At 38.0% G+C, this 24,952-nt stretch overlaps 1 protein-coding gene across 9 annotated transcripts in view; it reads left to right on the top strand.

Annotated features, from left to right (window-relative positions):
- The window catches only part of ATE1 (arginyltransferase 1), a 162,129-nt gene that overhangs the window by 111,824 nt on the left and 25,353 nt on the right, over positions 1-24,952 (top strand). For all 9 annotated transcript variants that reach the window (XR_007406804.1, XM_049103396.1, XM_049103399.1 and 6 more), the window contains one exon: positions 5,852-5,972. Coding sequence is in view for 8 of the 9 variants with exons in the window: in XM_049103396.1 (XP_048959353.1) it covers positions 5,852-5,972 (121 nt within the window). In the remaining variant the exon portion in view is untranslated. The remainder of the gene's footprint in view (positions 1-5,851; positions 5,973-24,952) is intronic.

Raw genomic sequence — 24,952 nt, 5'->3', positions numbered from 1 at the left:
TTAATCTGCTTTTACCTCATTGTTCCAGTATGAATGAATGTACTTAGAGGTTGATTAAATATTTTTTCTTCTGACTACGGGGAAAGTATGTCCAAATCCTTAAGTAATTACATTCTTAGCACAGCCATTTCTCATTTTCTTACATTGGCTGCAAAGGCAGGGTAGATTTCAAGCCCCTGCGTTTTTCATTTGTCTGGTGGCGACTTTAAATTGAGCCTTAAGCACTTTGGTCTCCTAACGCTCAACCAGCTAATGTTAGAAATGTAAGAAAGCATAACATTTCAGAGTGGTTTATTTCATGAAACTTTTTGTATTCTTTGGTGGCCTGAGAGAATATTTGATATGAAACACTGAGATAAGCCTATACTTGGGAGAAAAATAATGTTTTAATCTAATCTTAAGAACTTGATTTCGGATGATGAGCATAAGTTAAAAGTGTATACATTTGTGACTTTTCAGTGAGATAAATGAAGTATTTAAATAGTTACAAAGGGACACCTGGGTGGCTTAGTGGTTGAGCGGCTGCCTTTTGCTCTGGTCATTATCCTAGGATCTAGTCCCACATCAGGCTCCCCACAGGGAGCCTACATTCTCGCTCTGCCTACGTCTCTGCCTCTCTCTCTGTGTCTCTCATGAATAAATAAATAAAATCTGAAAAAATATATAGAGTTAAAAAGAGGGGTGCCTGGGTGGCTCAGTCAGTCAAGCATCTGCCTTCAGCTCAGGTCATGAGGATTAAGCCCTGTATCAGGCTTCCTGCTTGGTGGGGGGCCTGCTTCTCCCTCTCCCTCTGCCCCCCTACTCATGCTTGCTCTGTTTCTAATGCTTTCTCTCTCTCTTTCAAATAAATAAATAATCTTTAAAAAATAGTTTAAAAGAAAATCTCTGACCCACTGTTATGAACAAGTATTGCCTGAAAAGAATATTGTGAAAATTTAGGAACTTTGAACTACTGTACACAGTTATACTTTCTTCTTCTTCTTCTTCTTCTTTTTTTTTTTTTTTTTTTTTTTTTTTAAGAGAGAGGGGTTGAGGTGGGAGGGGAGAGGGAAAAAGAGTCTCAAACAGACTCCATGCTTAGTGAGTGAGCCCAACTCGGGGCTTGATGTTATGACCCTGAGATCATGATCTGAGCTGAAATCAGGAGTCAGACACTTAACCAACTGAGCTATGCTATGTTCACTTCATCTTTGTCCAGGTCCGTCACTGCCAGTAGATCGTGAGTTATCTAGAGGCATGCATTTTTTTTTTTTTAGACTTTAGTTATTCATTCCTGAGAGACACAGAAAGAAAGGTAGAGACATAGGCAGAGGGAGAAGCAGGCTCCCTCTGGGGAGCCTGAAGCGGAACCCAATCCCAGGACCCCGGGATCATGACGTGAGCTGAAGGCAGACGTTCAACCGCTGAGCCACCCAGGTGCCCCTAGAGGCATGCGTTTATTTGTTCGTCATTTTATTCCTAGCATCTAGTGTCTGTTGCATAGTGAGGATTCGTTTCCTGTTCAGTGACTGAATATTTTTGAATGTCAGCGTCATTGCTAAATTCAGGCACTGGGTTCAGGTGTCTGTGGATGAATCTGCCTATCTGCATGGAATCTGTTTAATCCTTTAAAGACTTCTAAGGTGGGACATCTGCGCCTGCTCCTTCTGCCTGTCTCTGCTCCCCCCCCCCTCCGTTTCTCATAAATACATAAATAAAATCTTAAAAAAAAAAAAAAAAGACTTCTAAGGTGATGCTTGACTGCCTTCCCCCACCTTGCCCCCAAGTATTTGATCTGTGCATTTTAGCCAGTCATCATTCAGTTCTCCCTTAAATTAGAAAATGGTATCATCTGTATGTTTTGGGTTGCTTCTAACCTAAGATGATACATATATATTCTTTTTACTAACATTCTTGGGATTCTCTGCTTTTATGTCCTGCCATCACAATAGACAGAATACACCGTAACATTTTTATTAGTTTCCTTGTTCATAATGATAATATTTTTGTACTGAGTACAGAATTTTATTTTATTTTTAAGATTTTATTTAAGTAATGTCTACACCCATCATGAGGCTCAAACTCATGATCCTGAGATTGAGTTGCATCCTAAGTCAGCCAGATGCCCCCTAAGTACAGAATTATAGAAAAATTAAGCAGAAAGAGCCAGAAGATTCTGCAAATGAAGAGCAGTGATAGAGGGATGGTTAGATCTACTAGAAATTAAATATAATATCAAGCTTTAATAGTTAAAACTGTGTGGCACTGACACGTGAATAGATCAGTATATCAAAATAAATAGAAAGTGCTGAAAGAGATCTAAATGTGTATGGAAATTTAGTAAGTTATCAAAAAGACATTTAAATCAGTGGGGGAAAAACGATGGTTCTAAAATGATATGAGGCCACTTGGTAACATCTGAAAGAAATTAGGTTAGATCCTTTTCTTATACCTTACACCAAAATAAATTCCAGATGGAGCATAAATGTAAATGTAAAATTATGAAACCATAAAAGTACTAGAAAAAACATGTAAATGTTTTTATAATATTTGGGTGATAGTGACTTTTAAAAATTATATTGCAAAACTCAGACACCATTTTAAACAGTGATGAATTTGACCACTTATCAGATTTCTACATGGTGAAAGAAAATGGCATACAGAGTCAAAAGACCCATAAACTAGGAAGTACAACATATTTTGCAAACTAAGAGTGAATTTACTTACTATATAAAGAGTTTTTCAAATAATAAAACCAGAAATCTAACAACAGAGTGGGCCAACATTATGGAAAAGGAAATACAAATTGCTTTAAACGTATGGAAAGCTTTGTGATGCAAATAAAAACGACAATGAAATGCCATTTCTCAGATTGGCAGAGATTGAAAGTTTCAATTGTATACTGTGTTAGTAAGGATGTGGGGAAACGAACACTTCTGTCCATATGTTGCTAATGGAAATGTAAAATGGCACAACTTCTATGGAAAATAGTTTTATGCTATAAAATGTAAAAACCCTGACATGCATCAATTCCAATTCAAGGAATTTATCCTAGACATACCCACAAATGATACATGTCCAAGAATATTTATATTTTCCCAAATGGTTATACCATTTTAAACCTGCAGTATCCATGTTCTGCATAATCCAAATCCTTGCCAAAACTTGTTATTCAGTCTTTTTAATGTTAGCCATTCTAGTAGGTGTGCAGTGATATGTTACTGCTTCAATTTGCATTTCTGGTAACTGATGTTGAATATATTTTCAGGTGCTTATTAGGCACTTATGTATATTTATCTATATTTGGTGCCTTTTTTAAAAAAATGAATTTTTTATTGAGCTAAGTTTTTTTATGTGTTTTGGACACAGATCTTTTTTCCAGTATATGTTTTGTTAATATTTCCTATTAGTCTTGGCTTGCCCATTTATTTTCTTAAAATTTTTTTGAAAAACAGTATATAATTTTCATGAAGCCCAGTTCATCGTAGTTTGTTGTGTTTGTTGTTGTTGTTGTTGTTGTTGTTGTTGTTATGGTTAATGCTTTTTTGTAATGGCTAACACTGAGAAATCTTTGTATACTCTAAGGTGAAGAAAACGTACTCCTTTTTTTCCTCTGTAAAAGTTTTATATCTTTACCTTTTATACTACTAAGCTTTCTTCCCCTCATCAGATTTTTAAAATGGTCTATAATCCAAAATGAAAATAAAGAAGATTTAAATGCGTTGCTTTACCTATTTGTCTTTTAAGATTTTATTTATTTATTCATAAGAGACAGAAAGAGGCAGAGATATAGGCAGAAGGAGAACCAGGCTCCCTGCGGAGAGCCCAATTCAGGACTCCATCTCAGGGACCCGGGATCACACCCTGAACCAAAGGCAGATGCTCAACCATTGAGCCACCCAGGCGTCCCTAAACGCATTGCTTTAGATTGTTTTTCAGATTTGTCAATATGGTCAGCATCGCATCAAGCTGCTGCTTTCTTTCCACCAAGAAAACAGTTTCTGAATTAATGGAGAGAATGATGTTGCATTTGATAAGATAGACCTCACTGAATACCAGGCTTCACTGCACCTACTAATTGTGAATCCATCTTTAACAAGTCCTGTGTTAGGTCCAATTTTCATGTTTGGTGAGTACATGGACTGCCTGGAGCTGCCCCTTACTGGTGGCCTTTCCAGCTCCAGGGCCATGAGGCGGCAGCAATGCCGTGAACAGTCTGGGAAGGTCAAGGTCAGGCACCTGAGTTCTAGTCTCCCTCCTGTCATGCTTTCTCCCTTAGCCAGTAAGCATTCCCATCTCATCTCGAATATAGCCTGAAACATGAATTTTGAAGCCTCATAGAATCTGTCCCAACCGCCTTTCCATTTCTGCAGTACCCCGCTACTTCCTGTTCCTCAGGGTGATCTTATACCAGGCCCCACTCTGCGTCCTCATTTATCCTGTTCCCTTCCTCTAGAGTGTTCTCATTCCTTTTCATCCTGCCCTAGACTTAACTCCAGTCATCTGTTAAATCCCCAATAAAACTCCACATCCCCCTTGACCTCTCTCCCAGCCTCTCCCGCAGGAGCTGGTTTGCACACACTTTCCTCATGTACACTCTTCCCCCATTTGCTTGCGGACTTCTGGATGCTTCGAGTGCTGGGAGGGTGTGGTGTTCCTTGTATATCTGAGTGAGGCTTCCTATAGTGACCTGCATATAGCAGGCAGTTTACAGAGTGCCTGTCTGATGTAAAGGTATGTAACAGTGTTGGGTCTGTGGCAGCAATATTCTTTGTAAAGGGTTTTTGCACTAGATTGTGTTTTTCAAACTCTGAGGCTGTGACCCACTTGCCGTTTGTAAAAGCAGTATTTATGGTTCAATTGCATCATATAAAAAAAATGAAATGGAGTAGGTTAGGAAGTAAAAGATTACTTAACACGGGTAAACATTTTATAGTAAAAAGTTGTTTCTACTTCTATATTTGCAGTAATGTTTATTACTAGGTTATGATGTAAAGTGTATTTCTTACTGTGCATTGTGCTAGACAGAATTGGAAAACACCATACTGGATTTTAACCTCCATCATAAATTTTGAAAGTCAGAATTTTAGAGAAGAGATACTTAAAATTTTAATTAACTTTGATACTTCTGAAATTTTTCACTGAATGATTTCACTTAATTTGTGCCATCTCCTGTTGATTATATAGGCAAAGGATTTTTTTCTTTAGTAGCTAGTGTATAGTCTTTGTTTTATATTTGGGGCATATAATTGGATTATAAATTATAAATAATTTTTGCTAAAATGGCATTTTTGAAGAAACTTGAGAGTGTTATTATCTTAGAGGTTTGCCTATAATTTCTGTAATGTTTTTTTAAACTTTATTTACATTTACCAGTTTAGATTGTTTGTGGAAGTGTCTTGACAAAACAGTACTTTTTAATACATTAGCATGGAATGATTATTATCAACTGAGTCTACAAATGAAAACATCCTAAAATTCCGTTTTGGAAAAGAAGTTTGCGCCTGATGTAAATTGTAATGCTGTCATACGTGAAAAGACATTTCACTTTGATTTCAAAACTGGGTATTCTCTGCAATCAGCTCAGCAAGGATTGTATATTAAGTATTTTTTCCAAAAAAAGTAGAAACTCGAATCTTCCAGATAGTGATGCATCGCAAATAGTGATGCATTACTGTTAGTTTTTGAATCAAATGTGCATCTTGAGATGGGAAAGCAGTTCCTAGAGTTGCTTAGTGTTTACAGGAAAGCTGTTTCTGGTTGACTTTGTTTAAATTGGTCATTAAAATCTCTCCTAGAACTCTGGAGCCTTGTAACCAGGAGGTTACTATGTTTTTAATGTCTCTGTTTTTTTTCCTTCACTTCTCTTTAGGGTCAGTATAGACCTTCTGATTTGTTGTGTCCTGAGACGTATGTTTGGGTGCCCATTGAGCAGTGCCTGTCTTCACTTGAGAACTCAAAGTACTGCCGTTTCAACCAGGACCCAGAAGCAGGTATGTTCAGAGCAGAGCTCTGCTGGGAATCATTGACAATGTTTTTGGGTTCCATGTGTGTGGCTTTGGCTCTTCATAAGGTCCAGGTGGTTCTTTATTTATTGTAGAATATGCATGAGTGTGTGCATGTGTGGTGCGTGTATGCATAAGACAGGGAGATACCAAGTGTGCATGCACTTGGTATCACCCTCACTTTTGGAAATAAATGCAGAAACCTCATGTGCTTCTGCTCCTTACTTACCCATCTTCTTCTGTTATTAGTTGTTAAATGCTTTGAGGGCTGATAACCACTTTCCATTTCTCTTGTTCCCAATGCATAAGAATTGTTCACTAGATGGTTTAGTTGAAGTAAAGAAGATAGAAATACTGACCACTTGGGCTGAATAAAGTTGTGGAATGGCTTCCTGAGGGCCAATAGGTTGGAAAGGGTTTTGTGACAATACTTTCTTATTCTTTTGTGTATGTGTGTGTGTGTGTGTGTGTGTGTGTGTGAGAGAGAGAGAGAGAGAGAGAGAGAGAGAATACTTTCTTGACTTTCTTCTTACATTTCTGGTGCTTCTCCTTCTCTGTCCCTCCTTCCCCCTCCTGTGCAGTCCAGGCCCAGCCATATTTGATCTCCATATTCCCCATATGGATACTCTGTGCACTAGTAGTAGGCACAGACTAAAAGTATAGCCACAGGCCCAGACTTCCTGTATTTGCATCCTGGCTCCATCATCAGTCTGTAAATTTTGTGCCCTTAGGCAGTTTCATCATCTTCCTGGACTCAGATTCCTGACCTTCAAAATTAAGATAATAATAGAATGTACCTTATTGAGCTGTAATGAGGATCAAAAGAAGATAAACATACTGAGAATAGCCCCGTATTATTGCTGAGTTGGTGGTTACTAGGCAGATTAGCATGCTGTGTCTCGTACACTGTGCCACAGACTTTTGTCTGCATCTGCCTTTATTTGATCTGATTCCTGTCTCCAAAAAAATGTGCAATTCTATTCACCTCCCTTTTGTCTAGATCCCCCTCAGTTTATAGCAGTCCGCCTCCACAGCCCTCCCTGCATTCCACTGTGGCTTTGTTCATCACGTGTGAGTTGTGATACTCTTGTGATGGATTGCATCAAGTTCCTGTGCGTGGTTTTCTTCAGACTGAAGTTCCCGGGTGTTCCCCTGTGTGCTTCACTGGGTTCTGAGTCCTCCCAGCCCACCAGAGGAGATGCCTGATGCACAATTAGAAATAAAATATTTTTTATCTAGTCATCTGTGGTCTCATCTTGGAAAGAAATCAGAAAAGAGAAGTGGAAAGGCCAGGAGAGGGGAAGAGAATAAATGGAAAAATCAAATAGGACAAAAGGGACAAGAAAAGAAATGCAGTAATTTCTTCTGTTCTAGGATGTACATTTTTTTCCTCCACAAATCAGGTTTTTTTTTTCTTTCATGTTACATTGTATTTTGATACATCCTTGAAAAGCTGTTATGAATCAAGAGTGGACACTTCTCATACATGACGATAGTTTAGAATCTGATGAAGATGTGGCCCTAGGGACCCACTTGACTCATATGCCAGGCTCCCCAAGATCACCCCCAGGTTTCCTAGATATTTAGGTTCATTGAACAACTATGGCTTTATAGTTCTTGCACCTTCAATTGTTAATTAGAATTTCATTATTTATAAGTAAAATTACACCTGACTGATCAAGATCAAACAGATATGTTGCTTAAATAAAACAGACATTGAATTTGTCAATTAGTATTTGAGTCAGGCTCAAAGCAAAAAGCAATATTAAGTAGTTTGGAGAAAAACACATACTTTAATCCACTGTCCCCTCATAAATTTTTTTTTTCCCTTTTTGCAAATTTTCTCAAGGGCAGCTCAGAACCATTCCCTTATGGTGAAAACTTTTAACCATCTTCACTGCATTATTTCATATTCACATACAAAAATGTCTAAGTTCCTTCCAACTAAATAATATGATTGTGAATTGGTTTCTGACTCCCAAACTTAAGACACAGTTTCACCTTCTTCCTTTTCTTTCCTTTTTGATCTATTTTAAAGGTTTCTTCTTTTGTATAATACCTGGAAATTTAGGCTGTCACAAGCTCTCTCTCCCTGTTTTATAAAGTTGAAAAGATAACTGAATAATTTCCATGTATTGAAGGGACATTCGAGTAAAGATTAATTCATGTTAATAGGTTCTAAATTCATTTCCAAAGTAAGCACAAATGAGCATTTCATGGCAAAACTTGAAGTCTCATGTTAGCAGTATGACACTGTTGAGTGAAGAGTACATAGCAAGTTCTCCTTCTGTAATCTATTAAATTACATTTCTTATGGCACAAGCTTTAGCTCTTAATATGCATTGTTTAGAATTCATTGACAAAAGTCAGAGGAGTAAATTCCAAGAGTAGTGCTTCAAAGAAAAGGAAGATACTTTTCCACATGCTGAATCTTTGGAAATTTCAAGGGAACACCATACAGTTTTATCAGTATTGAATATCACAGTCCAGACACTATTTGAAATCAGACTTCTATCCTGTGGTTTTAGGAAATTAAAATGCAGTTACATACTGGAATGTATTGAGCATGCTGTGAAACATTGTCATTTGAGATTTAAATGGCAATCGTGAGAAACTACTCTCTTCTCTTGGGCCAGTTTTACTTTTACGTGACCCAAACTCTGACTCACACAAAATAGAGCTTAATATGGACACCATGGTTAGTCGGCATGGTGCTTTTTTTTTTTCCTCCACTAAATCGTGTTTCTCCTCCCAGCTGTTCAGTAGTTAAATTTCTCTGGAGAAGGCACAGCTGATCACCCCAGGTCTCTGTAAAACAGAACTTGGCTACAAGGTGCATCAGGGCCACTTGTAAGGGAAATCACATTTCCCTCTATTCTGTATTGGTGTAAGCTTCTGGAAATCCTATTCCCTCCTGCCCTCGACCTCCCACTTCTCCACATCCCACATTTTGGAGGTTTGGGTTATATGGTTATTTGCTTAACGAGGAAATCTGCATAACGGTAAAAACCTGTTGTATTCGCTGCTTTAATGTATGGTGGGGGGAGGGCCTGACAAACTGAAGCAACTTGAAAAACTCTTAAGACGTCCTTTTGTTCATAAATAGGTCCTTTGTTTTTGAATTCAGGACTTCTGCTGACTATAAAGAAAGGATTTGAGAAGTTTCTCACATAATTTTTAAGTAACAGTCTATTAGATTGCTTATTGAATTGATAGTTGAATATGTATAGAATTCCAAAATTCTTCGATGCAGTTACATTTTGCTTTTCTTGTTTAAATTATCTTTTAAAAATATTTACTGGGAACAGTAGAAGATATATTCAAATCCATAAAACCACTGGTAAGAAATTGAAATGACCCTATTGTGTCTCTGTACAGCAGTAATCACTATCATTGTTTTCATGCTCTCCATCTGATCTTTTTTTCTGCATACATCTGTGTACATTTTTTAAAAACAGCAAGAATCATGCTTCACACTTTTGTTTTTTTCTTTTACTGAATGCTCTTTGTTGCTTCTTCCTTTTTAGTAAGGTAAAAAACTACTTGACCACTGATTTGGGGATTCATCAGGACAAATGCCACTACTTGGGTGATAGGCAGTGTCTAAACACAGATATTTACAAGCGGTATTGACAGAGTAAACCAGATGTTTTGGAGTTGGTTTTAGAACCATGATAAATTATAATTTGATTTGACTCTTAATGTTATACAGGTGTTGTACTATTTATTATTGATAGTAAAAATCCTTTTGGTTCCAGATTTATAACAATTGACAGCTTCACTGAACATATGTTATTTGCCATTACTATCCTCTGGTTCCTCCTGGTTGACCTCAGTTGATCCTCAGGACATGGTGGAATGTTTCATTATTGACCCCCTCAGATATCATTTATTGTGAAAAATATGAGTGAATACTTGTTTCTAATCAGAGATTTAAAATAACTTTAGTCCAGATATTGCTCTCTCATTTTTATGAGTGCTTATTTTTAGTATTGATTTCAAAGGAGTTAATTAGAATAGTCTTTATTTCTGTCTTGATAATTACAGTAGCATAGACATTTTACCACAGATTGGTCTAGACTTCACTCCCTCTTTTCCATACAAACTTTGAAATATTTGTAAGAAATTTCTGAATTTGTCTAGTCGTAATATTAGTAAAGATATTGAATTTAAATTTGCTGTAAAAATAATAGAACCTAATTTGTCTTAGTACTTTATGCATTTACCCAGGTTAGAGAATCTCTAGGACATTTTACCTCTTTCCAGACAGTTTAATGAAAATCCAGTGTAAGGAGCTTTCTTGTAGTTTGATCCTCTGAAGTCCCAAGGCTCCAAGATGTTATTTTATGTTGTTTTGTTTGTTTCTTTACTCCATTCTTCTTTTTTGCTGGCAGTGGTTCCCTGGCATTTTTTCTATACTTGTGTAATCTCTGTCACATGTGCCCATAGAAAAAGCAAGTCCCACTCTGACTGTATATAAAATAATCAGGTTTAGAAAAGGTCTGACCTATATTTGCTTACCTGGTTTTTCCAAGCCTGGTATTACTTCCTGAATACTGTGTTCATGGTCCCGCAAAAGGGCATACGTTAGCCACGATGTCACCCTGACCACTGGGAAATAATACATAATGAGAAAGCAGACTTACCAGAACTTCTGAGAGCCCCCAAAAATGTGCTACAGTGGTAACATAAGTGGACAGTGTCTTTCTTAATTATTATAGGTGTAGAATTAAGCTGGATTTGAGATTGACCTGTCTACTTGGAATTGAATGTTGGATACTTAGTAAACACACATTCTTTGTTGCCAGTGAAGATGGTGATCCTGGGATGTGTAGCCAGCTGGAGAGAGAACCAGTTGTAGCCCAGCATCAAAACAAAATTTTGTCTTAGAAATTTGGCCTTTATATTTGGTGAATCAGGAGAATATGTTTTGGTTTGGAAAATATAAAAAGTTACAGTCTTCTAACTTTTCAGTTTACTGTCTATCCACTTGAAAAAAATTTTTTTAAAGATTTTGTTTATTTATTCAAAGAGAGAGAGGCAGAGAGAGAAGCAGGCTCCATACAGGAAGCCTAATGTGGGACTTGATCGCGGGACTCCAGGATCACGCCCTGGGTGTGAAGGGAGGTGCTCAACTGCTGAGCCACCCAGGTGTTCCTATCCACATGAAAATATTACTTCGTTATGTTATCTCTATCTTTTCCCAGTTAACTGTTTTTCAAAGATATCCTTTCTTATCCAGACTTTAGTGTAGCACTAATATGACTCCTGTTTAAAAATTGGAAACTAGGTTTCCCTACTTGACATGGCTTTTTAATGAGGACCTTTAAGGAGCTAAAAAACAAGTCTCTCCTGTGGTATTTGTGCATACCACTGAAGTATTATAACATTTTAGTATCTGCATTTCCTAGTAAAAAATGTACAACAGACTAATACTGAGGTTTTAAACTTCAATGGTTGGCAATGACTGTTCTCATTTTTTTTTTGAGTCCTAAAGCCAGTCTTGCATGAGAGAGGTTTTCAAAATACTGCTTTACAAATTTTTACCAGCCAGTCTTTGCTCAAAAAGGCATGCATGAGTAGTGAGCCAACGACTGAAAACTGTTGGAGCCCTGGCCGGAGGCAGGCTGCAATAGCTCTGAAAAAGCTTGAAGCAGACTCAGGGTTTCCATTTAGCTGTTAAAGAAATATTTCTCTGATCCTTTTCTGTTTTCTTATGGAATAGATAAATTTTTAAGTAAATAATTCCTTTTATAATCACCCAGTTTTTAAATTAATTTTAATTTCTAAATCATTCCATCCAGCAAACTGGAAGCTATCATGCTGCTTCAGAACATGTCTGTAAAACTAGTTCTGCCTGGTTCTACTGTGTGACGTCGTACAGGGCTGCTTTGTTTGTTTGTTTGAATAAAAAAATGACATTTTTTATGTAATGAAGAGGTTGTCCAAAATGCCAGTTAAAGATTAAAAATAAAACCCATACCTGTTGTTTAAGTATAGGATGAACAATGATGTCCCCTTGAACGTGAGCCATCATCAATTTTAAGTCTTTTATTTGATTTACTACTAAGGAAAAATGTTGCCAATTAGACTATGAGTCCATCAGCTGTAAGATGCATCTGGGTTTCAGAAATGTCAGAATGTATAAAAACATAGAGAGGTGTGGTTCGGTCTATGCACCATAATGCCTGGCAAAGCTTTAGAATATTTTAGAGGCTTGTTTTTATTTGTTAGAGAGCTTTGTGGCATCTTAATTCAAGGCATTTAATATATTATAAATGGAGTGTACACTTATGTATCAGAGCTGGAAGCCATGGATTTCATATGCTTTTTTATAAAAATAAGATTACTGTCATTGATACATGATAACAATAGAATTCTTTTAATACTCTGATCCAGGTACTTTAGAAAATTTTGAGAAAACATGTAATTCCTTCACAAGGATACTGTATTATAATGGAAGTAAAATTTAGTGCTATCCAGAAAGTGTTGAAATTCTTTAAGCATTGATGATTTCTGTGCATTCTGCTTTTAAACAAATTTTTAAAATTTAAAAACATGAATATGATAAAAGAATTTATAAACTTTGCTTAGCCAATAAATTGAATGATCTCTGACAATTGATGGAATGATTAAAGATTAAATAAGAAGGGTCAAAAGAAAGGGCATATCCCAGGATGTCAGTCCTTTTCATCAGCCCTAAATAATGTTCAATTAATTGAACGGTTTCCTACCTTGTGGATTATCAGTTAATATTTCTAGGTTTAACTGGTGCCTCTGTAGTAACAGAATATGAATCATCAGCTTAATTGAAAAAAAAATTCTTGAAAGATACTTGGTGCTATATTTTGGTGCTATATTTTGGAACTTGCATCATTTGCCAGTTGTAATACAGTTGTCTACTAGCTGTTGGAGGAACTGACCCAAAGACAAACATAACAATCCAAAGGGTTTTTTTATATTATTCACACCCGGTTTCAATATAGGAATGAAGTCTCTGCCTTTGCAAGGTATTTTTAAACTGTTTAGATTCTCTTTTGTGTCTGTTAATATTCAGTCTCTCTGCAGAAAAACAAGCAAGCTATAAAATGAAGGTGTTGAGAGGGTCTGTTTATTTTATAAGTGTTCTTTTATGTGATGCTAGCAAAATTTTTTAATATAAACATGGAAACTGGGGTAGAATTCCTGTTCCTGTAAGAAATGTATTTTCCTAGCTGCCATTCATTTGAAATAGACAACATTTATGGAATACTTGACTTTTTCATGCTCCATGGAGTGTTCACTGATAATAAAATGAAATTTGTCCGAAAATAGGAAGGATGTGTTGACAATCGGGAAGGAAGTAAAGCTACCTTTTTTACTAACCCCTATCAAAATAAGAAAACAAGAGTAAAAATTTTTATAATGAAGAGACACTTAGCCTGCTTTCCCTCCAGAAGCAGATCCTGAAACAGGCTTGCATTCCTGGGAGCAGGAGTTGGGGCTGGAGAGGGTGAACTAGAAAAGGAAAGAGGGAAAGATAATGGAGTGGTGTGTGTGCACAGTGCAGACCAGCAAGCACTTCAGTGACTGGAGCTCAGTCCCTTGAGAAACCTTCGGGCATATCAGAATTGGCTGCCTGAAGGACCACAAGAAGATGTATGTGTCCCCTGGCTTTCACTGTCTCCCTGGCTTTCACTGTCCACTGGCTGATGATGGTCTCACAGGGTGCTAATGCCTCTGTACTGTGCATTTGCACATGCACAAATGGAGATCAGGCTGCTGCATCTGAAAGGGAGAAGGAAGATAGACCTTGTCCATCTGCCCATCACAGAACCATTCACATTAGTCATGGTATGAGACAGAGGTGAAGCCTGGGAGATAAGAGGCAATGCCTAAAAAGTCTAATGTAGAAGTACAGATTGAGATGGCATGTCCCTAGTGTCAGCTGAACATGTCAGTTGTATTGGGGCAGATAGAGTAAGGACCACAAATATGGGAAAGTAGTGGACTTAAAAAAAAAAAAAAAAAAAAGCTAATTTAATTTGAAATAGTTGGAGGAGCCAGCCAGGAATCAGAATCAAAAATGTGAAGAATTCATAAAATCATTCAGCAAGTATTTCTTAAGCCAGGTATTACAGCTTTATGATGGAGATGTAAATTACTCAGCCCTCCAGGATAGCTTAGTGGAGGACACAGACGGTTATCCAGCGTTGCTGTGAAGTGTGGTTAGTGGCATATTGTGGGAGATAGAAGATGACATTAGTCCATATGGGAGGGTCCTCAGCCCGGCTTTGGACAGGGTATGCTTCTCAGATGAAATGACCTGTTAGAATTTTTAAAGGGAGAGAGAATGCAGGAACTTCAGGGAGAGAGAAGAGCATATTTAGAAGGCCTGGGGTTGCGGGGAGAGGTAGCACACTTAGAGTTTGGGGGTGGGGTGGCCAGCTAGGTGGGAGAGATGCAGCTAGCTAGTGAAGGGGTTTGCTAATAATTTTTTTGTTTTGTTTTAAAGATTTTATTTATTCATGAGAGACACAGAGAGAGAGGCAGAGACATAGGCAGAGGGAGAAGCAAACTCTCTGCAAGGAGCCCCATATGGGACTCGATCCCAGGATCACACCCTGAGTCAAAGGCAGATGCTCAACCGCTGAGCCACCCAGGCATCCCAGGACTTTGCTAATCATTATAAGGGCTTCAGTTGTTTCTCTTGAAAGCACTAGAAGGCCAGGAAAGGATTTTAAGCACCAGAGTGACATCAGCAGTTCTGTCATTGCTACTCCACATGTGGAGAATGACCAGGACTCAGTTAAGACTGAACGTAGGAAGACTAATCAAGAAGGTTTTGCATATGGTACTTGAAGCAAAGGATGATGGTGGCCTGGCCTAGGGTGGTAATAAATGGGATTTGGACAGGAGTTAACAGGTGCCAAGGGTACTCAGGAGGTGGGGTACACAGAACTGGCCGGTTGATTGATAGCGAGAGTGGGGAGAAAGCGTTGTTTAGATTCTGACACAAACGGAGTTAATGCTGACTCTTCATTTCTGAAATGAGGAACATGGAAGGAGGAGTAGATTTGGGGGAGAAGGAGAGGAATGGTGAGTTCAGCTTGGACATGGTGAGTTGAGGGTGTTTCAAGACATGAACAGAGGTGTCAGGGAGGCAGTTGGACGTACAGACCCAACACTGATGAAAGACCTGGGAAAGAGGCACGGAGCACTAGCACGTGCACAGGAGCCTTATGAGTGAGGGTGGTCGTTTGCAGTGGGAAACAGTGGTCCAGGCGAGAACCTTGAGGAACCCTACCATGGAATGACTGAGCAGATGAAGAAGAGCCCAATTAGAGACCAAAGAGGTGTAAGGAGAAGCCAAGAGAGTGTGGGGGTCACAGAAGTCACAAGAAACAGGTTCAAGAGACAGGGAGCAGGAGCAGCATCTGATTCTGCTGACAGGGCTTGAGAAGCACCTTTGGGAGGATCTTGGCAAGACCTGTCTTAGTTTGGATGAGAATGAAATCGTGTCAGGGCTTAAAAACTGAGTAGAAAGGCCACCTGTGTGGTTCAGTTAAGTGGCTGCCTTTGTCATGATCCTGGAGTCCGGGGATTGACCCTCCCCCGCCCTAAATTGGGCTCCTTGCTCAGTGGGGTGTCTGCTTCTTCCTCTCCCTCTGCCCCTCCCCCTGCTTGTGCTCTCTCTCACTTGCTCTCTGTCTCTCGAATAAATAAATAAAATCTTTTTTAAAAAACTGAGTAGAAGGTGACACATAGTCAAATTTGAATTTTGAAGACACTAGCCAGTAAATCTGATGGCAGAAAGCCTTCAAAAAATGAGAGACTTGAGCATTTTTAAAAGCTGACAGGAATTGTGGCAGAGAAGGATTAACGATAATAGAAGAGGGGTGGAAGTCAATATATCAAGGTTTCTGACATGAAGCACAAGAAAAATCAAACACACAGATGGGAAGATGAGCCTTAGATAGTAAGGACCCTTTGTTAGAGGAGAGGGTGAGGAAGGGCTCAGTGCAAGTGAAGATAAATATATTGGTGTGGCGGCAGCAGGTGGAAAGCTTTCTCATCTGATGCCTCTTGTTTTCCATTTGAAGTAGGTACTAGTGATGGGGGTGGTGGCAGGATAAGAACAGGAGACAGCTGACTGCCAGTCCTTGTTAAAATTGGTGAGCTTGGGCAGCCCCGGTGGCATAGCAGATTAGTGCCACCTACAGCCCGGGGTGTGATCCTGGAGACCCGGGATCGAGTCCCACGTCGGGCTCCCTGGATGGTGCCTGCTTCTCCCTCTGCCTGTGTCTCTGCCCCTCTCTCTCTGTGTCTCTATGAATAAATAAATAAAATCTTTAAAAAAAATCAGTGAGCTTGAGGGGTGCCTGGCTGGCTCAGGTGGAAGAGCATGTGACACTTGACCTTGGGGTCCTGAGATCAAGTCCCATGGGAGGGGGTAGATATTACTTAAATAAATAAAACTTTATTTTATTTTATTTTATTTATTTATTCATGAGAGACACACACAGAGAGAGAGGCAGAGACAGGCAGAGGGAGAAGCAGGCTCCATGCAGGGAGCCCGACATGGGACTCAATCCCGGGTCTCCAGGATCACGCCCTGGACTGAAGGCAGCGCTAAACCGCTAAGCCACCGGGGCTGCCCATAAATAAAACTTAAAAAAAAAATCAAAGGTTATTGTGTAGATGAGATTCTTCTCCAGAAGCCTGGAGGAGGCAGACAGTTGTCTTTCTTCCAGGATGAGGACTTGTCAGAACTGTTTGTTGCCACAAAAGGGCAGGAATTTAAGGCTGTTGACAAGGAAATGGTTGAAATATGATAATGGCATCTGAATTCAGTTAGAAAGGAACCGAAGATGGGACAAATAGAGCAAAATGTCATAGAAAGGATTACAGGACTGCACCTGTCACAGGCTCTGAAGACCAGGGTGACAAGCTGACTGAACTACCTGCAAGAAGAGGAAATGGCATCCAGAGAAGAAAGAGTGATTTTACAGTTTCAGAGACATAACAAGCTGTGGCCCTGAGTTTTGGGGAGCTAAAGCAGAATTAAGGTAGGCTTATTGAAGAAGACTGAAGTAACCAGGATAACAGCCACATTATGAACCACATTGTGTAGCAGAAATGGACCTGCTAGAGATTTCCATTCCTTGGTGCCATTTAGATATAAGAGTGGTTATATCCCTAAGTGAAGCCCCTTTTCATTTACCGAATAATTGTAAGGCTGTTAGCCCCCAGTAACATAAAACCGAATAAAGTGCCTCCTATGCATCAATATATGATAGAGGAAAAATAGAATGCTGTTTTTTAGAAAAAGCTCATTTTGTATAGATCATGATCTTGAGGGGCATCTTTGTTTTTTTTTTTTTTTTTTTCAGTTTTAACTACAACTCAGAAAAAATACAATTTGTATCTCCACCTAGTACACAGCATGTGTACATATGCATGTGGGCAAGTATTGTATCTATCTGTATAGACATGAAATTGAAATCAAAGTTCCATGAAATAATATTTATCCTCATTAGATGTGATACACTCCATTTGCTTTACTATTTTATTGTTTTTAAATGGCTGTCTTGACCCACTAAATTTTTTAAACAAACTATTTTATTGTTTTTAAATGGCTGTCTTGACCCACTAAATTGATTTCACAACTCACTAAAAAAATGACAACTTGCAGTTTTTGGAATGGTTTATTTCAACTTTCAAAGATTTATACATTAGGTTTTCAACTTCATGGGTATACCAATATCAACTGTTGAATATTAAGTTTTAGGTGCCGTGAGCATGCTTTTTGTTTGCAAGAAAGGCAATGCCAAGGTTCACTTTAATTTCAAAACTTATTACTCATTATAGTGATAGTCTATTAAAGTAACCTCTGTTTCTTCTTTAGACATTTAAACTCACAAATCTTATTTTCAGTGTGTAAGTTTTGCACATTTTGGCAATCATTTTTTAAGGGGCTTTTGAATAATGTTTGATTGCATTTATAAAATGCAAATTAAATGTCTAAACATTTTTAAACTTTTATAAAAGTAATGTACTCAGTTTCCCTCTTGATTCAGTTGTATGATAAAATACTCATGTAAATATAACAAACTTAGAGATGGAATGAACCTAAATTTTTCCTTAGTTTGGAAGCCACAAGTCTAAATCAGTTACTTTAACTATGCATTTCCTGTTATTAGACATAAATCATTATTTACATAGAAAATTTTCAGAAGTGTATTAATCAACTACTGGAACAAGTAAGTAAATTTTAGCAAGGTAGCTGGATGTGAGGCTAATATACAAAAATCAATTGTATTTTTACATACTGGCAACAATTTTTTTTAAAAAACTACTTACGGTAGCATAAAAGAATATTTAGTACTTAGATATATACTTTATCAAGACCGCTACACTGGGGAACTACGAAGCATTGTTCAGAGACCTAAACAGTGGAGAGATTTGCCACGTTCTGTGACTGAAGATTGAATGTTTATTAAGATGACAGATGAAGCCATGAGGGTGATCTGTTTGTTAGTCTAATGGACCCAGTTCAATCAAATGTTCTAAGTACCAAAAACAGCAAAAATGTTCAGATTCCTTGACACCATTATTAATACCGCAGTATTTATTCTCAAACATTTTCCTTCTTAATTCAGAGTTTTTCCGGGTTGAAAGACACACTGGAGCCTATATACAGTGCCTTTGCAGTGACTCCGTATCCTTAAGAGGCAGACACATAGCCAGTGACCAAGTGTTTCCTCAGCTAGTTATTGGTCTCCTCACTGCAGTTTGCATTCCTTAAGCCCAGAAGGTTTTAACTTGACTATCATGTGGATTGCATTTAGGTCTAAAGATATGCCATTGATTCCTAACTAACTCTAAAGATCTTTGAATTGATGGTATTGTCATATTGACCAACATACTACGTTCTCATGTCCTTAGCATCACTCAAATTAAGAGTTGAATGATACTATATTCAATTGAATTTTTAGTATCTTTTGTAGCTTTTTCTGATTTTTCATTAATAACTTTGAAAATCAGTCTATTAATTTATACCTAATATTAACCATTACTGGAGTGTGAATGCCAACATATTTAAAGTAGAAAGACAAAGACAACAGTACTAGTTCTGTCACACATTAGCTTTGTGACTTTAGGCAGGCCACAAGTTCTCAGCTTTGATTTCATTATCTGTAAAGTGGGAAGTTCAGACTACATAAAGTTAGGGATCCTAGTGTTTTTTTAATTTAAGTTTTAAAATTTCCAATTAGTTAATATAGAGTGCTATATTAGTTTCAAGTGCACAATACAGTGATTCAACGCTTCGATACAACACCCCATGCTCATCACAAGTGCCCTCCTTAATCCCCATCACCTGTTTCACCCATCCTCCTCCAGCCTCCCCTCGGGTCACTATCAGTTCTCTATAGTTAAGAGTCTGTTTCTTAGTTTGCTTCTCTTTTTTTTCCCTTTGCTTTTTGTTTTGTTTCCTAAATTCCACATATGAGTGAAATCATATAGTATTTGTTTTTCTCTGACTTACTTTGCTTAGCATAGTTCTCTCTAGCTCTATCTCCATCATTGCAAATGACAAGATTTCATTCTTTTTTATGGCTGAGTAATATTACAGAGTGTGTGTTTGTGTGTGGTAGATACACAGACCACATTTTTTGTATCCTTTCCTCAGTTGATGGACACTTGGACTGTTTCCACAATTTGGGTATTACAGATAATACTGCCTTAAACATCAGGGTGCATGTATTCCTTTGAATTAGTATTTTTGTATTCTTTGGATAAATACCTAGTAGTGTAATTACTGGATAATAGGGTAGTTCTATTTTTTAAAATATTTTATTTATTCATTCATGAGAGAGAGAGTCAGAGACATAGGGAGAGGGAGAAGCAGGCTTCCTGTGGGGAGCCCGATGAGGGATTCCATCCCAGGACCCTGGGATCATGACCTGAGCCAAAGGCAGATGCTCAACCACTGAGCCACCCAGGTGCCCCGGGTAGTTCTATTTTTAAGGAACTGTTTTTAGTTGTTTTTGAGGAGCCTCCATACTGTTTTCCAGAGTGGATGCACCAGTTTGCATTCCCACCAACATACGCAAAGATAATTTCAAAATGGATTAAAAGCCTAATTGTGAGACCTGAAATCATAAAAACCCTAATAGAGAACAGAGGCAGTAACTTCTTTGATACTGGTCATAGCAGCTTCTTTCTAGATGTCTCCTGAGGCCAGGAAAACAAAAGCAAAAATAAACTATTGGGACTTCATCAAAATAAAAAGCTTCTGTAAACAAAGGAAACAATCAACAAAACTAGTAGGCAGCCTACAGAATGGGAGAAGATATTTGCAAATGACATATTTGATAAAGGGTTAGTGTCCATAATATATAAAGAACTTATAAAACGCAACACTCAAAAAGGATCCTAGTATGTTTTGTGACTTCCAAAAATTTCTCAGACTTTTTTGTGAAGATCACAATGCTTAAAAACTAGAATGCATTACATAAATGTAAGGTAAATGATTCTGAAGCACCAAGCATGCACCATATTAACATTGTAGCATTTGCCATAATTGTGCTAGATTTCACTACACTGTACCCTGTTACCCATCTTCCCCCATTCTCATTATTGAGATCAGAAGATTCAAGCTGTAGTTTCAGGTGAGGCCAAGTAGTTTAAGAGAGTGTTTTCCAAAACTTGAATGTGGTCCACTGTAAGAAATGGATTTTCCACCATGACCATAACCATTTCCACATTCCTCACAGACAGCCAGAACAAAAGTGCTGAACAACACTCATCTTTACTTATGTGATGCACTCTAATAATTTTGAATTTGTTTTAGAACTGAGAAATGGGAGTGGGAGAGGAGCCCTGGATTCTCACTCCAGCTCTGCACCACTTCTCTTTTGGTAGATGTAGTAGTGGTAGCAGTGATTGCTGTGATTAATATTTGTTGGTCTGTGTATTGCTTACCATTTATTGTCTTATTTCATCCTCACACTGACTCTATTGCTCTAAATCAGTATTCATGAGGAAAACAAAGTAGAAGTAGTAGAAAGGGTTTGGGATGGGCGGGTGTATTAGAGTATATTTGTCATTGGAAGGACTTCTTTAAATTGCTCTGTAGACATCACTCAGTTATAGTTACTGAGAGTCTTGTGGTGACCAGTAGATATTATCTGTATATAGTGGGTACATCCAGTGATCCCTGGCCCTGAAAGCTGATACCAGACCAAGGAATGTGCCTCACACAGCCACATTCTTGTCCTGAGTGGCCACATTTGAATCACCAGTTATTTCCCTAGGTGCAGGCTTCGGGTACGGGCTCTAGATGGGATATTTTGAGTGTGTCTAATGAAATTTGTATGTTTGAAATAATGGACCCACTTATCAAAAGCCTGAGAAGAAGGTCTTGGTTATAGACAAGAACTAAGCTATAGGCAGGGAAGAAATAGTGCAAGTTTGAACTGGTTTCTCTTTAACAGCAGTTCCACCTTTCCAGGCTTTCCTTGTCTGTTGCTGCCAGGCCTCTTTCTGTTTCTTAATTCCAGTGATATTAGTAGCTAAGACATCATTTTGTGTTTTACTCTTTGTATCCACGTATATCTGGGCTTTGGATAAGAAAAGTCGCTTGTACATTGGCAAAGTGACAAATTGATTCTTTTCCTCTCTTCTACAGTAGATACAGACCGAGGACTATAGCACAGATCTTTGTTTTCATAAGTGGTCTATTGTTTTGGTGAAGATTCTGATATTTTTGTCTTTTACTGTGGCCTGCATCTATAATTTTACTGATCAGATATAACAAAGATTATGTCCCTACCTAGACAGTTAACTACAAACTGTCCAAAACTAAACAAAATTGTATTCTTTGGTGTCATACAGTAATCTCATCATTTATCATCATTTATCATGTATTTTCACAAACTATACAACTGCATGCCTTATTTTTAAAATAACTCTTCACTCTTATTTTGTAATGTAACTGTCTTTGTCTACCAAGTATCTGGATTCTCCAAATGTGTCTGCCCTTGGAGGAAGAAATGACCTTATGTAAGGCTTAAATCCCTTGACAAACTCTGGATTGAAATACTGTATCTGTTGATTTGATTATGCAGTCAAAGATGCCATTTATTTACTTATTTATTTATGATTACTTATTTATTTGAGAGAGAGCATGCATGGGGGGAGGGCGAGAGGGGGAGAGAGAATCTCAAGCGGACCCCCTGCTGAGCAAGGAGCCCAGTGTGGGGCTTGCTCTCACAACCCTGAGATCATGACCTGATTCAAAATAGAGTTAGATGCTTATTCAACTGAGCCACCCAGATGTCCCTCAAAGATGCCTTTTAAAAATATCATTTATATAGAGATGCTAATTTGAGAGAGAGAGAGAAAGTAAGTGTGAGCCAGGGGAAGGGGCAGAGGGAGAGAAGATTCAAGCAGACTCCTGCTGAGGGAGGAGCCCAACATGGGGCTCAGTCTCATGACCCAAGAGATCAGGACCTGAGCCAAATCCAAGAGTCAGTTGTTTAATTGAGCCCTCCATGCGCCCCTAAAAAATATTTCACTCTGTGTAAATATGATTTGAATGTGCTAAAGAAAATTTAAATAATTATTATAGGTATTTTCCTCTTTTAATTTCTTTTTTGTTTACTTAATGTTAAATTGCATAGATCATTTCTCTAGCCAGATGACAGCAGTTTACTGCAGCCATCTGAGCCTTGGCATCAGGAATTCAGCATTCTAATTTCACATTCAGAGTTAAGTTTCCTTTGGAAAGATATGTCTCTTCCAAAGAGTCCGTTATAAGTGTGACAGTTGATTATGAAATCCTGTGATGCAGGTGCCTGGGAGAGCTCTGGAACACTAGTGCTCTTTGAACTTCTCATCAGCACTATTTCCCGCCTGCTGTCTCTACAAGCTTTATCAGTCTGAAGCAAATTACCATTCACGTGGGAGCTTTGATACACATCTTAAAGTGATGCCAGATAATTCCTCAAAACTGTGAATTAAACAAACAAAAAGCCTTTCAAGTTAATGAAATTAGAGGGTATTGGGGCGGGGGGGTTAGATGCTGTGATCTACTGACTAAATGTAAATAAGTGTATTTGAGATGGTTCACTAAGTTTGCATGATACTGGTTCTTAAAGTAAAATAATGTTTTCAGAAAAGTCAAATGGGATCTAGTGATTATAAATTGAACTCTGTTTTTTAATATGTTTTTAAAAACACCCTGTTGTTAAATCTGTTATTGCAAATCTTTTGACAAAAGCTCTCTGCAATCAGCTAGTTATTCTGTTATATTGTTATTTTTAAAATTAGGAGTTTTCAACATGTCTTTTCTTCTTTCTTGAGACAGGCGAGGGCCAGGGGGTGGCAGGGAGAGGGGGAGAGGAATTGTAAGCAGGCTCCATACCCAGTGCAGAGCCCCATACAGGGCTCAGTCTCATAACCCTGAGATCATGACATAAACTAAAATCAAGAGTCAGACACTTAACCAACTGAGCTACCTACATGCCCCTGGAGTTTCGAATATTCTGAAGAAAGCAAGGGAAAAACAAAAAAGCAAGGAAAATCAGAAGGGACCATTTGTTTATTTGTACTTTCTGAATGTGCCAGGGTGCTAGCGTTTATTTTGGGACCATAGACCTGGCTTTCACTACAGATTGCAGCCATTTCTTTCATAACTGCACGTCTCTGAACATAGAGTTGACCCTTAAACAACAGGAATTAGGTGTACCCACCCACCCCCCATGCAGTTGAAAATTAGCATGCAACTTGTGACTCCACCAAAACTTAGTAAGAGCCTACTGCTGACCAGAAGCCATACCAATAACATGAACAGTCCATTAGCACATAATTGTTATATGTATTATGTAGTCTATGCATACAATAAAGTCAGTAAGAAAAAATCATAAGAGAGAATACATTTACAAGCCTGGACTGTACTTATCAAAAAAAAGAAAAAAATCTGTGCGCACTGTAGACCTATGCAGTTCAAACTTATGTTGTTCAAGGATCAACTGTATTTAAAAAAAAAAAAATGATTTTCAAGAGAAAGGAGTGTGTATGGACTAAAAATAGAGTGCTTTATAACACTGCTTTATTCGTTTTTAGTCACATTATTTTGTTTTTCAAAATACAATACAGGAATAGTTGAGACTTTTTAAAAATATGTAACAGAAACATGTTTGGATTCAGAGGACCAAACAACACTGTTCTATATAAGGCCTCTGATTCTGTCCTCTTGTGTTGTTGCCCTCAAAAGTTCTATAACAAGTTCAAGTCTTAGAAAGAAGTAGTTGGGATATAGGAAGAGTTCTTAGAGATTTATTTTAAACTTTAAAAAAAAAAAAAAAACCCTGGAATTTAGAAAGTCTTAAGTTTTGGGACTTGTGAATAAATCATGTAGCTGAGCAACATGAAGACAACTCAGTTTCTGTGTCAGATCTGTCAGAGCTAATGAACACAGGAGATAGTCTGAGGAATGGCCTGGAACACAGAGAATTCTGTTACTGTCCAGCAGTTCTGTGTATCAGCGGTGAAATGTTGCCTTAACTGATTTGGTTGCTGGTTAGCTTGCCTATTTAATGACAAGAAAGGAGTTTTAATGTTGTTATTATAGTGCCCCTCACACACATTTCCATTGTTAAAACATTTGACTTCAAAGTAGACCTTTTCGGCGCACTGTGAAGAAAATGAAAACCAAGAGCATTGAGTCATTTGGGGAGATTTAAGTCAGCAAGTAACAAATGGATTTCATCATAAGCAAATGTAACCTAATGATGAAAGCACAGCAGACACTCTGGAAATACATGGAACAGTCTGCTGGACTGATAGCATGAGAAAGGGATGGAAGAATCTAGTAAGATTAAAGCTAAAACAACAAAACCTTTGTGGCTGTACAAGGGTAAAAGAAAACATTTCTTCCTCGGAGCAAGACAGTAGTATACCAGGAGAACATAGGGCAAAAC

This window comes from Canis lupus, chromosome 28, assembly GCF_003254725.2.
Source record: "Canis lupus dingo isolate Sandy chromosome 28, ASM325472v2, whole genome shotgun sequence".
Taxonomy (NCBI): Eukaryota; Metazoa; Chordata; class Mammalia; order Carnivora; family Canidae; genus Canis; species Canis lupus.
Note: the sequence above shows the minus strand (reverse complement) of the source record. Positions and strands in the feature narration are given on the sequence as shown.